At 42.7% G+C, this 14,549-nt stretch overlaps 1 protein-coding gene across 4 annotated transcripts in view; it reads left to right on the forward strand.

Annotated features, from left to right (window-relative positions):
- Positions 1–14,549, forward strand: part of ITPR2 (inositol 1,4,5-trisphosphate receptor type 2) — a 518,259-nt gene that overhangs the window by 438,769 nt on the left and 64,941 nt on the right. For all 4 annotated transcript variants that reach the window (XM_073621752.1, XM_073621753.1, XM_073621755.1 and 1 more), the window contains 2 exons: positions 4,286–4,375; positions 11,181–11,311. In XM_073621752.1, the coding sequence (XP_073477853.1) occupies positions 4,286–4,375; positions 11,181–11,311 (221 nt within the window). The remainder of the gene's footprint in view (positions 1–4,285; positions 4,376–11,180; positions 11,312–14,549) is intronic.

Here is a 14,549-nt window from a genome sequence, read left to right on the forward strand (position 1 = left end):
CTAGGTTGGTGTGCCCTCTGTGCCGTGTTTTTGCACTAGTCTCTGGGTTCCCGGCACCAACATCTTTAGTGTGGGAAGTCAACTGTGACAGCTTGCGGCTTCACAGCCAGCTTCCTACTGACCATGTGCAAGCCGCGCTACTTTGTGAATTGTCCCGCAGCCTTCTGGGACTTGTGATGTGTCCCAGAAGATTGTGGGGGGGGGAGAACTTACGGTGGATCGCTATGGCAATCTAAGCAAAAAAGGGGATAGGATAAAAGAACCGTGACACTCTGTAATTTAAGTATGACTAGTAGCAGACTGAGGGTTGGGTCCAAACAAGTCTGCATATGATTAGTGACACCTGCTAACACCAATCAATAGTGGGTGTGTTCCTCAGAATTCATACAGCATACAAAAAAGGGGGAGAGAAAGTGAATTCATGAGTAGGGAACAGGCAGGAGTCAGTGTAAATTTAAATACTATTTAATGAAAAAAGACTCACAATATACACCAATCCAGAAAAAATATCCTGATAACTCAGGTACCATCACCATTAAAAAGACCTAACAGTCATGTGCAGACGCAGATGGCCACCTATCACAACCAACCACTCATGATAAATATTAGAAGTCATTCACTATAAATAGACATCAATGATATCAAGACATAGAATATATATGCAAAACATTGTTGGAAGTCCAAATAGCATGGGGGAAGGACAGCAAATCATTGAATAAATGTTGGGTAGTTGTGACAACAGAACTTGATCAACGCTGAAAGATAGTATGGGAGGTAAGACTAGCCGTTATGAGGGGGGGCAATGATGTCGGAGGGCCGTGATGGAAAGGTCCATGCAGGAATAAATGGATGACACCGCAACCGCTGCAGGGCACAGATGTTTATAGGCTGGCGGGTCGGAGCCTCTCTAGGCCAGGGATGGCTCACAAGGCTGCAGACCAAAGGGTATGGATAGAGCGTGCAGGCGGCTTGAGTAGGAGAGACAGGATTGATGATGGGCTGACCCTGTGGGACGGAAGCCAACTAACACACACGGTGAGTAACTGAAAATGACAGTCCCGAATCAGGGATACAAAAAGGGAGGATCTCACCCGTTGTTGCTTGCCGTCCAGGTCAGGAAGGGAGGGTTGCAGCTGTCACCATCTCTTGTTTGTAGAATTCCTTTATGTAGATGGACCAGTCCGGTGGGGAGTCATCCGAAGAGTACCTCAGTCGTGAGTAACAGGTAGGCAGTAAGAGTAAGTAGACTCACATGGGTACTGCGTAGGTCCAGGCAGCTGAGGTAGCAGTCTCCCCCTCGGCTAGTTGCTGTGGCAAGATTCAGGCAGCCGCTGGTCTCGCGGGTCAGCGTGATCAAGGCTGGTAGGTGGGTCTGTTGGTCAGCAGGTACGCTAAGAGCAGCGTAATGGCGTCATGCTGACGCGTTTCATCCGTAAACCGGATTTCATCAGAGCATGCGCAGTAGCAGGTTTGATCAACTTATATAGTATTGAGACGGGATCACGTAGTTTCGGCGTCTCGTTGCCAGAGCTACCGCGCTGTTCACTGACAGCCATACACAAAGAAAAAACATAAAACATGACTAGCAGAGCGAATCCGTGAGAGCAAACAGGGAATAGGAAAGGAAGGAAAAGGGGGGAGGAATAAGATGAGGGGAAGGGGGGAGAGGAGGTGGGGGAAGGGGGGAGAGGGGGGGGGGAGAAAAAAAAAAAAATTAATTAAAAATATGGAATATGGAAAAATTTTTTTTTTTTTTTTTTTTTTTTGGCAATCTAACCGGTAGTGGGAGCCGATACCTGTCAAAATCAGGTACCCACTCCCCCTCCCCCAAACAAAAAGTGCCAAAATTAGAAAAGGATGGAGGGAGGAGGTCATAAATTCCGCTTTAGGGTAAAGTTCCTCTTTATGCCCAAGCAAAAATGCACTCTAATGCCCCGTACACACGGTCGGATTTTCCGATGGAAAATGTCCGATCGGAGCGTGTTGTCGGAAATTCCGACCGTGTGTGGGCTCCATGGGACATTTTCCATCTTATTTTCCGACACACAAAGTTGGAGAGCAGGAGATAAAATTTTCCGACAACAAAATCCGTTGTCGGAAATCCGATCGTGTGTACACAAATCCGACGGACAAAGTGCCACGCATGCTCAGAATAAATAAAGAGATGAAAGCTATTGGCCACTGCCCCGTTTATAGTCCCGACGTACGTGTTTTACGTCACCGCGTTCAGAACGATCGGATTTTCCGACAACTTTGTGTGACCGTGTGTATGCAAGACAAGTTTGAGCCAACATCCGTCGGGAAAAAATCCATGGATTTTGTTCTCGGAATGTCCGAACAAAATCCGACCGTGTGTACGCCCTATAATACTGTACATCTCAAAGGATGACTAGGCACTTATTATTCTTTTAATCGCGGAGGCTCAGCATGACATGTGGGCAAATAGGCAAACAAATGAAGGCATTTTGATATTTGCATAACTCCCAGGGCCGCTGGTAAATCAGTACAACCAGTCCTATTGTACCGGGCCCAGCCAGCAGGGAGGACCCAGACAGCTTCACAGAAAGTTCGGGTGAAGAAAAAAAACTGCTTTCTTTACACCCGCGCTCGGCCGCTCCTACTAGCTTAGGGGGTGTTGTATTAATACTATTTCCAAGGCCCCTCTCTGATGGTGGAGAAGGAACAGTCGTGCCTGGTACCTGCTCTGTATGTTGCTGGCTGCTCTGCGGACAGCCGAAGTCCCAGCTGACTGTTGCCTTCCCTGGCGGAGTGATCTTCCACCGCTCTGTTTCACAATTAGCAGCCGAGAGGGAGAGGCAGCTAAAAGGGAGCAGAAGGAGCCGGACTTTATTGTGGGTGGATGGACACATATAAGCTGCGGGTTTAGTACGTTTTTTTAAAACAAATTAATTAACTTTTTTTGCCCAAAGGTTTTTTGTGTTTTTTATTTTAACTGTGCTGCAGCATTGTGGCATGGAGGAGGGGCCCTAATAAAATAATTCTTTAAGAGACCCTGGGGGAGATTTACTAAAACTGTTGCAGACAGAATCTGGTGCAGTTCTACCTAGTAACCAATCAGCTTCTAGGTTTTATTGTCAAAGCTTAACTGAATAAGCTGAAATTAGAAGCTGATTGGTTACTTTTCACAGCTGCACCACATTCTGATTGCTTCAGTTTTAGTAAATATCCCCACCTGTCATGTAGCAAAACACTTGTGTGAGCCTATATATCTGCATTTTCTGCCAGTTATACTGACTTTGCTGCATGATTTAATATAATGCATATCAATAAACAGATTGTAAGTTTACAAAGTAAGACATGGGCACCTCTTGACATCATTGACCCCTTCGCACCCATCTCATCCCTTTCACTGGATCCTAAAGCAGGCGGCGGGGCAAGGTCACTGATAAGCCAGTGCAACTGGCCCTATTGCCCTGGCAGCATCACAGACAGTTCAGTGCAGAAAAAAAAGGGCTTTCTAAATTCCCCCCCCACCCCCTTAGGCACTCCTACTAGCTTACAGGGGGGTGTATTACTACTATTTCATAGGCCCCTCTCTGATGATGTGATGATGGAGCAGTCAAGGGACTTTTGTTTTCAGTTTCGGATGCATGTGCATTCTGCATTTGCTCCAGGTCCGCTTATGCCCACTCTGCTCTAAGGGTGGCTGGTGTAGACAAACCGGTTGTCTTCCAATCTGATCAGCTAGATAAAGGGGGACGGATCCTTTTCCATTTTGTTTAGCAGATTGGATTGGAGGGGGTGAATGTAAATGGACACAAGTCCCTGATAGCTCCTCCCAAGAGTCAACCCGATGCTTTTATCAGGGCTGACAGTTCTTGAGAGAAGTAATGGGGTGCTATGCAGGGTGCTGTGATGTTTTCAGGTACAACATCCTGCCAGTCCCTCCCACCAGCAATGATCTGCCTGCATTGCATAGAGAAGCACAGAAACCAGTGATGATGCCACTGGGTCTAAAATTAGGTATGTAATGCAAACATGTTTTATTTAAAAATGTAATTTACATGTTGATGAGGGGAAAAGGTAGAACCAGGGGAGGCAAATATAAGCAAAATAAACTTCAGCTTTCAAACTGGAACCCAGTATAGTAAAGTTATATCCCGCAGCAACGGGAATAAATAACTGCTGAACAAAGAAGCCTGTAGACAGAAAACGCATAACACAGAAAGACAATGGTTTAAGCAGTGTTCCTCATCTAGTTTTTTTACGTAAGGACCTGTTCAGGACAGAAAGGGTTAACCACTTCACATTCTCCCATTAACAGATAATGGTGGCCTTCGAGCCTCTTCTGTAACAGCAATGATGAGCTCCTGTCCACAGGAAGACTGTCCGTCATCAACCATTTCCATCACAGGTCAGTTGCAATAAACGTCCCGCTCCTAAAACTCTGAATTCAGCCATCCTTTTCTCAATTTCTTTAGCTTTCCAATTTGAAATAAGCTCTAACTTTTTCTATTTTTAAAGTGGACCTGTCAGTAACTTTCCAATTCTGCATGGATACATTCCTGACATGTCCATTATACAGCAACTGTATCATTTTTTTACAAAAGCTCCACCTTTTATCATAGAAGGAGCTCATGAACTCCAGTCAGTGACTCTGCCTAGGCTGAGATGTTTCAAACAGGAGGAAGCATTTCCCTAGTCTCTTCTCCCCCAGTGATCAGACTGCAACATTGTAACTTTGCATCAAGTCACAAAGTGAGAGGCTGCAGCAGGGGCTGACTTGTGTAAGACAGTGGTGAGCACAGCCAAGCACTGCACAGACACCAGAATTTACAGGATTGTGTCATTTTAGTCTTGGAAGTAGATGCTGACCCTGGATGATACCTAAACAAAGATGGCTGCTCTGTTCTGGAGAGAAATGCAGATTAAAGCATTTTCAAGGGAGTACTGTAAGCTCTTTGAAGGGTAATTATTACCTACAATTGTTACACTGATGCATTCATGCATGGGCCTTTAGTGCAGTTCGTGGCCAACCTTGTGGTTTTTGGTGTTCCCATACTATTGGATTCTTAGGATAAAATATATTAAAAATCTAAGAGGAAGAGTAGGATTCTCTTGTGAAGCTGCCCAGGATGTGCTTGAGAGTCCCTAAACGATTTAACAAACTATTAGGTAGGTTACCTGACTACATCTACCCAAATCTGAAAAAAAATCACTTTTTGGGGACTTACCCTTTAATTTCAGTGGCTGCAGTGCTGCCTGCTGAAAAAGTTCCTAATCCTCTCAACAAAAAAGCCAGCACATTCATTAGGAGCTCCCGTCACACCCATGGGCACATACACAGTACAAGAATGCACCTGACCCTCAGCGCACTGCAGGCATGTCATAAGAATGCATGCGTTTATGTTAAGGTGTGTTAAAAAAAGAGGCAGCAATTGCATGTTTTTGACCCATGGGTACATGTTGATGGTTCATTGACAATGAATGGGCAGTGCAACGTATCCTATATGCCACAAATGCTTACATAGATGAAGAGCTTGTTGCCAGGGGCAACCAATCAGAATTTTTGTTCATGTTTCCATGCAAAGAAATTTTAGAGCTAAACTTCAGGCAGATATAAAATACATACATTAATGCAGCTCTGTGATCTTTAATACATCACTAAATGTATTTGGTTTAAATACAAGCCACTTAAGTGCCTGCATTTTACTTACAGACTCTTACAGTCTCTGTAAAGCAGAGCTCAAACTGGAACAGGAAGAAGTAGCACAAGAAGTCAACATGAAGAACGTTGATAGAATCAGAGAGCCAAGTAACAGAGAGATGAGTTCAGAAAGATGAGTTTCTCACTGTGCTGCTTCTCCTTTCACTGTCCAGTCACAAGCTGGAGGCGGGTCCAGGATGACCTGGGATTAGAGAAAGTAGATTGAATGATTCTGGCTATCTAAGGACATCTAGTGGTAGAACAACATACTACATGGGAAGTATAGGGATTAAAGCTGAATAGTGCATCAAAATTTGCTTTTGTTATTTTATCTTTTAATAAGATCTTCATTTTTATCTAATCTTTGGCTTAAGTTGTGATTTAAATCTTTTGTGACCAACTTGTGTTTTTTTAACTGATTTTGTTTTTCTTGTGAATCCACTCCAATGATTGGAAACTGGAATATTCTGTGATATTCTTCTGACCTCACAATGGGAATGATTGCGCCTGAGATGAACCCACAGCTATGACATCACAGACAGAGGTTGCTGTCACAAGCCCAGTGTCTTTAAATAAACTGTATATGGGACATATTACAGTTGTGTTATCCCCTCCCCGACCTGCACGCTTTTATCCATTTCAGAGACAGTTAATCAAAAATACATATTTGATGTTACAGTCACTTTAAGCCTCTGCTTCAAAAGAGAGGACAACCTAATTAGAAGCTTGTTCGTAAACTCCACCACAAGCTGTGACTGACGCTGTAAATCATCAAAAAAATCCCAGAAGTCTTCTTACGCATTTCCCACGACCAGCTAATTAGCGGCACCAGCAGTGTCCCTCTTGTATTCAGTAGCAAGACACCAAAGATGGCAGATAAAATTGGACCTTACAGTAACTTTACAGGCCTGCACAAATTCCTTTTTTCATAAAAGCTCCACCTTTTATCATTAACAAGCCATCAATAAGCTCTGGTCAGTGGCTTTGCCTAGACTGAGATGATGTCACCAGTCAGCTGCAGGCAGGAGGAAGCGTTACCTCGATCTCCTCTCCCCCAGTTTGTAACAAGTCACAAGGTCAGAGGCTGTAGCAGGGGTTATATAAGACCCCATTCACACGGGTGTACCGATCGGTACGATCCATACACCCATGTGAAGAGCCATCTTTAGCTGCCCAGGATGCACAGGTGTTGCATGCAGGCTGCCTTTTCAAGTCAGTGACAGGAGGCCAACTGCACAGACCTGCAAGCACATCCCTGTGTGTACATCCATGCGGGCCCAGTGCAGGCATCAGAGCACAGACAGATTGGGGTTTATTTACTGAAACTGGAGAATGCTAAATCTGGTGTAAATGTGCATCAGCTTTCAGGTTTTATTGCCAAAACTTAATTGAACAAGCTGAAGTTAGTAGTTAATTGGCTACCATGCACAGCTGCACCAGATCCTGAGTGCTCCAGTTTTAGTAAATCTCCCCCATTGTGTCCTGATCCATGCATCAGACTCGCACAGATGTACATTTCAGGATGCACTTGAAGATCCGTGCAGCCAGCCACCAGTTATTGTTCTGGACAGGATACCTGCAAGCCCAGCATGTAACACCTGTGCAATACGGGTGCCTGAAGATGGCTCTTCACGTGGGTGTACGGATCAATCATTCACTCATGTGAATGAGGCATAACAGATAATGAATACCTGGAAGTCTACACTCAGGGCCGGTTCACACCACAACGTGCAAGTTTGTGCATGTCTTTTTGCACGTTCCCTTGTAGTGCATTTGTGACAGCTCATTAATTTTAGTGGGCTGCCAAACTCGCTGGAACATGCAAAAAGTACAGCAGGAACGACTTTTAAAGTTGTGCTGTACCAAACTGCATGGTCCTGCGGTACTATGTGTTTTGGTGATCGCAAACGTGCTAGTTTACTGGACACATTTGGGGTGCCATTAATAAAGAATGGCACCTGCACACATCTAAAGAGGGCCGTGCATTCTTTACATTTGTTGCACCGCAAGTGATGTTAATGGGCCCTTAAGTATTATCAAGCATGCTGCAGTTCCAGTTCTCCCTGGCATCCTTAAAAAAGCTTTGAGGGGGAAAGATCAGCGATCATGTGACTACTGTGATTGGCTGTCACAGTAGTCATATGTTTGGGAGTTGGTCCTGCCGGGGACTGATAGTGAGGACCTTGGTCTCTGTGCCTGGAGTGCGCAGTGAGCATGCGCTCAGCACAAAAACATCAGCTGCACAATGCCAAGCATGTGTGTGGCATTTGGGTGGCAACAGGTTAATATATACATGATGACAGGTCCACTTTAACCACCTTGATGTATAAAGTGCACTTGTAGGAGTGGCCATTTTGTGACTAGGAGCGGAGTAGACTAGGAATGAGGCATGCAGCCCCTCATGCTTCGGGAATCTTCTTCCTCCCATTACAACAGCCTCAACATCACCATTTTCACCGCTGGCTGTGAAGGGGTTAACCTCCTTCTCTCTCATCCTGTTTTTATCTGAGTTTGTTTTTGTGCTGCAAACCACATAAACAAGATAATTTGACAGGCAGAGTGAATCGAGATGCTCAGGGGTAAATTAGGATTCCTCTCAAGGGCTTATGGGGTTTTTTTGTTTGTGGACTGCGTCTTCCTCCAGTCACCTTCACAGATGGGATTCTGCACGCTGCCTGTGGTTTCTCTCTCACAATGAGTAATTGATAGTACTCAGATGACTTTTACATGTGACTTTGCTGAGCTCCGTTATGTAAAAAGTGTGGAGAAGCGGCAGGAAAACACGTTAACACCTTCCTGACAGGGAAACAGGCCACCCCACTTTGGATTTCTACTCGAATAATGACAGCAGTCGGCTTCAGTCCCTGAAATAAACCTTTCCATAACCTTCCTGAGCAGAGAACATTACATTTTCACTTACTTAAAGGCAAACAGTCTTAAATGTTTAGTGTTGTAGACTTACTGGTAAAGGAGAGCTATTTGTCCTAAACCTTCCTATTTATTGTATGGTGATGGGCGAGGGGGGGCATCACTGAGGATGCAGCCTATCTATTCACTAAAAAACGGTGACATCACTGAGAATGCGGTCTATACATTCACTAGAGACCAGTGACATCACTGAGAATGCAGCCTATCCATTCACTAGAGACCAGTGATATCACTGAGAATGCGGCCTATCCATTCACTAGAGAACAGTGACATCACTGAGAATGCGGCCTATCCGTTCACTAGAGAACAGTGACATCACTGAGAATGCAGCCTATCCGTTCACTAGAGAACAGTGACATCACTGAGAACGCAGCCTATCCGTTTACCAGAGAACAGTGACATCACTAAGAATGCAGCCTATCCGTTCACTAGAGACCAGTGACATCACTGAAAAGGCGGCCTATCCATTCACTAGAGAACAGTGACATCACTGAGAATGCGGCCTATCCATTCACTAGAGAACAGTGACATCACTGAGAATGCGGCCTATCCATTCACTAGAGAACAGTGACATCACTGAGAATGCGGCCTATCCATTCACTAGAGAACAGTGACATCACTGAAAATGCGGCCTATCCATTCACTAGAGAACAGTGACATCACTGAGAATGCAGCCTATCCGTTCACTAGAGACCAGTGACATCACTGAGAATGCAGCCTATCCGTTCACTAGAGAACAGTGACATCACTGAGAATGCTTGCATTCTATCCATTCACTAGAGAACAGTGACATCACTGAGAATGCAGCCTATCCATTCACTAGAGAACAGTGACATCACTGAGAATGATTGCATTCTATCCATTCACTAGAGAACAGTGACATCACTGAGAATGATTGCATTCTATCCATTCATTAGAGACTGGTGACATCACTGAGAATGCAGCCTACCCATTCACTAGAGACTGGTGACATCACTGAGAATGCAGCCTATCAATTCACTGGAGACTGGTGATGTCACTGAGAATGCAGCCTATCCATTCACTAGAGACTGGTGACATCACTGAGAATGCAGCCTATCCATTCACTAGAGACTGGTGACATAACTGAGAATGCAGCCTATCCATTCACTAGATACTGGTGACATCACTGAGAATGCAGCCTATCCATTCACTAGAGAGACTGGTGACATCACTGAGAATGCAGCCTATCAATTCACTAGAAACTGGTGATGTCACTGAGAATGCAGCCTATCCATTCACTAGAGACCAGTGATATCTCTGAGTACACAACCTATCCTTTCACTGGAGATCAGTGACATCACCAAGAATGCAGCCTATCCATTCACTAGAGACTGATGATATCATTGAGAATACAGCCTATCCATTCACTGAATAATAGTGACATCACTGGGAATGCAGCCTAGAGACCGGTGACCAGCACTTTCAGTGTAGTTTCTCCTTCCCTAGTAAAGATCTACCAATAATTGTTACAAAGCTCTTCCTACAATCTTCGGATAGTCAGCTGCAGTGCAGTTGACAGTTACAGCCGGCAATCACTTGTCTGGGCTCCCATCACTCTCATCCCACGTTCTCTGCTCACAGTAAACACATATGTTTACCCCGCCTGAGTGGCTGTGCGCAGAGCCTGTGAAACAGACATGATCCATGTATCCTCCGCTTATTAATAGTGTGAAAGTCACCTGACTGAATAGATTTTATATTTATCTTGGCGTAGGCTGTAGATCCAAACCCCGTCCTGTCACTCACATGTGCTGTAAATCATTCCTGCAGTCTTCTAATCTGGTAGCAAATGCTTATAAAGGGGAGTTGGCCAGAGACTGAGGGCGACCTGCTAATCCTATTTGTTTGCTTGCTAGCATCATTTATTTTGTCTCTATTGGAAACATGGTATTCTATATTCAGGCGCTCTCCTATATATGTTCTGAATGCGCTTTCTTTTAACTTGGTCGTTGTATCTTCTCTGTGGCCGCGTAGTACCTCCTCCTCTTGGCAGTCCTTCCTCCGTGGGTGACCCTCCTGGGAGCTTTGAGGTGTTTTTTCGTAGTCTTTGGTTGATTCGTATATTCGCTGATGAAGCCATAAGGCGAAACATGTCAGAATAGCATACAAATATCAAATCTCTGTTCAACTAGATCCCACCTTACATGACCACCATAATGGAGATGTTTTACAAAACTCAACAAATTGCTATGTTTGGTTTTTAATTATGTTTCTAATAAATGTATATACTTTTCATATATGTACTGTTTCCATTATTATCACCTGTAAGCACAGTTATAATCCCCTCCCAAACCCCCCCTCCTTTGAGTGCTATCACAAAACTAAAGGCCTCAATAACTGTCCTGCTGGGAGCATCCTCAGAACATCCCTTGCAGTCTCTTCTGCCTGAAACAGGTTATCGTGGAATCACTGTTCAGTATAAATGAGTCTTGTTAGGTTACAAATAAAAAATTGGGCTTTAATGAGGAAAGGTCATTAATAGCAGCCCACCAATTATGGTCCTGACAAGTTCCCTTTGAAATGATCTACAGTGCATTAGTCTCATCCTTCTTTTCTCTTACAGAGGTGGATGGGGAGGAAGATAATTCAGAGCGAGCATGCGACACACTGCTCATGTGCATAGTGACCGTCCTAAACCAGGGCTTGCGCAATGGTGGAGGTGTGGGTGATGTCCTCCGGAAGCCTTCGAAAGATGTAAGTCAAAAAATATCAGGGTACACTAAGTGAGGGTGGTCAGCATTCCTATTGTTCTTTTATTGTAATGTGATTGATTCTTTTCAGTCGATCCAAAAATAATAGCTAGAGCGGCAGTCCACCTAAAAGTGATAGTTTAGTTCTAGGTGTCAGCACCTGTCTTCATATATGTCTTGAATTTCAGAGTAATTTTAGCAAAAAAGTGAGCGTATATAAATAAATATAGTATATTGACATCTGTGGTGCTGTTTGGATGTTTAATTTTTAAAGCCTAAAGGTTTAGCGCTGAGCAGTGCGGGGTGTACCAACATGGCCACCTTCCTACTGCTGGCGTCCAGCTTCTTTCAAAATGTAACATAAAAACAGCATCACAGATGTCAATATACTATATTTATTTATATACGCTCACTATTGCTAAAATTACTCTGAAATATACATGTGAAATAAAATCTTTATTATTTTTTAGCGATAACCTGGTGTGGGTGATTTTCTGCTGTGTTACCCCCCTCCAGCCTGTGTCTTAGAATAAGAGGGAGATGAAACCTCCATTAATCTACATGTAATATCCCACTGTATTTAGCTGGTTAGTGGACTTGGAGGAGGAGGGAAGGAGTGGGCTGTCATTAACCACTGTGTATACACCCACATAGTCACATGGGCTGTTCAGATGTGATAGGGAGGAAAGGCTTTAGCATAGAATCTCACTGAAAACTGAGCATGTGCAGAGCTGCCAACACTGCTCTGCAAAATTACTAGCTGAATTAGGGACTTGGCTAGAAGGTGGAGATAGAGAACAGCAGGCTCAACCAGTTTTTTTGCAGAATACGGAAAACAAATCTCATAGTGGCTAAATGAGTATGAACAGAATGTAATACACCATTTATTGAAAGTTTTTTATGATGTGGGTTTAGTGACACTTCAACCCTTTAACTGCCACCTTTGCTGGACAGCTTGGTCTATTAAAGAAAGTTGAAAAACAACAGATTTATTTGCCAGATAACGAGGTAATAAATAGTTACAGGCGAACAGGGTTCGTTTTAAGGGTTAGATTACATTTAGGATTTGGGTGACTATTAGAGTGGAACTAAACCAACCCCCCCCCCCCCTTCTTTACAGCCAAGGAGACTCTCATCTTTGTCTCTGCTCTGCAGTGGTCATGGTGCTGCACATGTGATCAGTCATGACACCAGACAGTGAATGGCATGACAGTTCTCATTCACGGCATGCCTTACTGGGTTTAGTTCCACTTTAAATTTATCCTAACAGCCCATCAACAGCCAATCACAGGGAAGAGGCAGAACCTCTGTCAGGTTTATATTATTCTTGTGTTCCTACTGGGGGGCGGATAAAAGATGTCTCCTTCTTTAATGTTTCCATGACAAAGTGCCAAGGACCAGGAAATGATGGTCCTTGGCACTTTAGATACTATATAAGGTCCCCTTAATTTCTTGTCCTGGTGTCACTGGACCAAGAAGTGGGGAGAATGCTCTTCAATAAAGTCACAGAGCGCAATAAAAACCCTTCATATATATATATTTTTAGTAAAATTGGGCTTTAACCCTTACCAACAAGTAACAACTGTCAAAAAGCAGCCCTTCCTTTGTAATTGAGTTAATACAATGTAATAATGAATTATTTCATTGTATTTACAATTTCTTTCATATGAATATCAAAGATAAGTTAAAGAAATCTTATTGTTTTTTTAAATAAAATGTAATCCTATTTAACCACTTAGTAACTTTCAACCCTAATCAGCCCTAATTAACTCTTTCTCCCCCTTTCCATATATATTTATATATATATATATATATATATATATATATATATATATATATATAATTTTTTTTTTTTTTTTAATTAATATATATTTTTTTTACCATTATTTGACATTTTTTTATTTTCATTTGTTTTAAGTGTTACTTTTTCAGTGTTGCATAACAAGAAAATGCACATAATTGAAAGTAAAAGACGGTTTTTCATTTACAAATGACTTTGCCTTGCTTTTTCACTAGAAACCTAATTTTATTGTAAGTTTGAATGGCACAAATTATAAAATAAAATGTATACTTTTTATTTAAAGTAAACTTTTTTTTTTTTTTTAAACTAATACTGGTCAAAACACAAAAAGTCATTTTTTATGTTTTTTATGTCTAGAGAATCCATAAAAAAAAATTTTGCCATAAGAGAGCCTGGAAATATAATAATTGCTCTGGGCCATAAGGAATATACAGGTCCAGGAGCTGAAGTGTTTGAATGGAGCCTAATGCCCCGTACACACGGTCCGACTTTCCAACAAAAAAAAACGTGGAATTTTGGTTGTTGGTTTGGTGGTTGTTGGCTCAAACTTGTCTTGCATACACACGGTCACACAAATGTTGGCCAACAATTACGAACGTGGTGATGTACAAGACGTAGGACGAGCCAAGAAAAAGGAAGTTCAATAGCCAGTGCGGCTCCTTCTGCTTGATTCCGAGCATGCGTGAACTTTTGTGCGTCGGACTTGTGTACACACGATCGGAAATTCCGACAACGAAGTTTTAATGGCGGAAAATTTGAGAACCTGCTAGCCAACATTTCTTGGCGGAAAGTCCGACAGCAAATGTTCGATGGAGCATACACGCGGTCGGACTTTCAGCCAACAACAAGCTCACATCCAACATTTGTTGTCAGAAAATCCAATCGTGTGTACAGGGCATTACACTTGACCCTATAAATACCTGAATGGCTGCATGTAGAGGAGTAGTACAGAACAGGGGCACGTGCATTGAAGAGACTCTCACAGGACAAAGGGCACAGGAAGAATAGGAATATAGTGTTGCGGTCAGGGAACAATTGAAAAAGCAAGCTTCAAGGTGGAAATTACAAAATAAAAAAATCAAATGTATGAGAGTTATGTTAATTTTTTTCTGATTTTGGAAAAAAAAATGTACTTTATTGCCACTTTAGACAGTATCAAAAATGTATATAGTGGTCCTCTGCGCTACTACTAGTGAATAAAATAAAATAAAAATAAAGTGAAAATGCAGCAAAACCTAATAGTGTTCACAACTACACAAATAAATAAAGTTACAATTTACAGTGATCTTGCGCACATCCTACAACCTTCCATATATAAAGTGAATCAACATCGTATATATGGGGTGGAATTCTCTGATATAAAAAGACACACTGTTGATCCTGGATCCTGGAAGGGGAATTTGTCGTTTTTATTGGATCATGTTCCAAGGCATATGACCTA

This window comes from Aquarana catesbeiana, linkage group LG03 (genome assembly GCF_042186555.1).
Source record: "Aquarana catesbeiana isolate 2022-GZ linkage group LG03, ASM4218655v1, whole genome shotgun sequence".
In the NCBI taxonomy this organism is placed as follows: domain Eukaryota; kingdom Metazoa; phylum Chordata; class Amphibia; order Anura; family Ranidae; genus Aquarana; species Aquarana catesbeiana.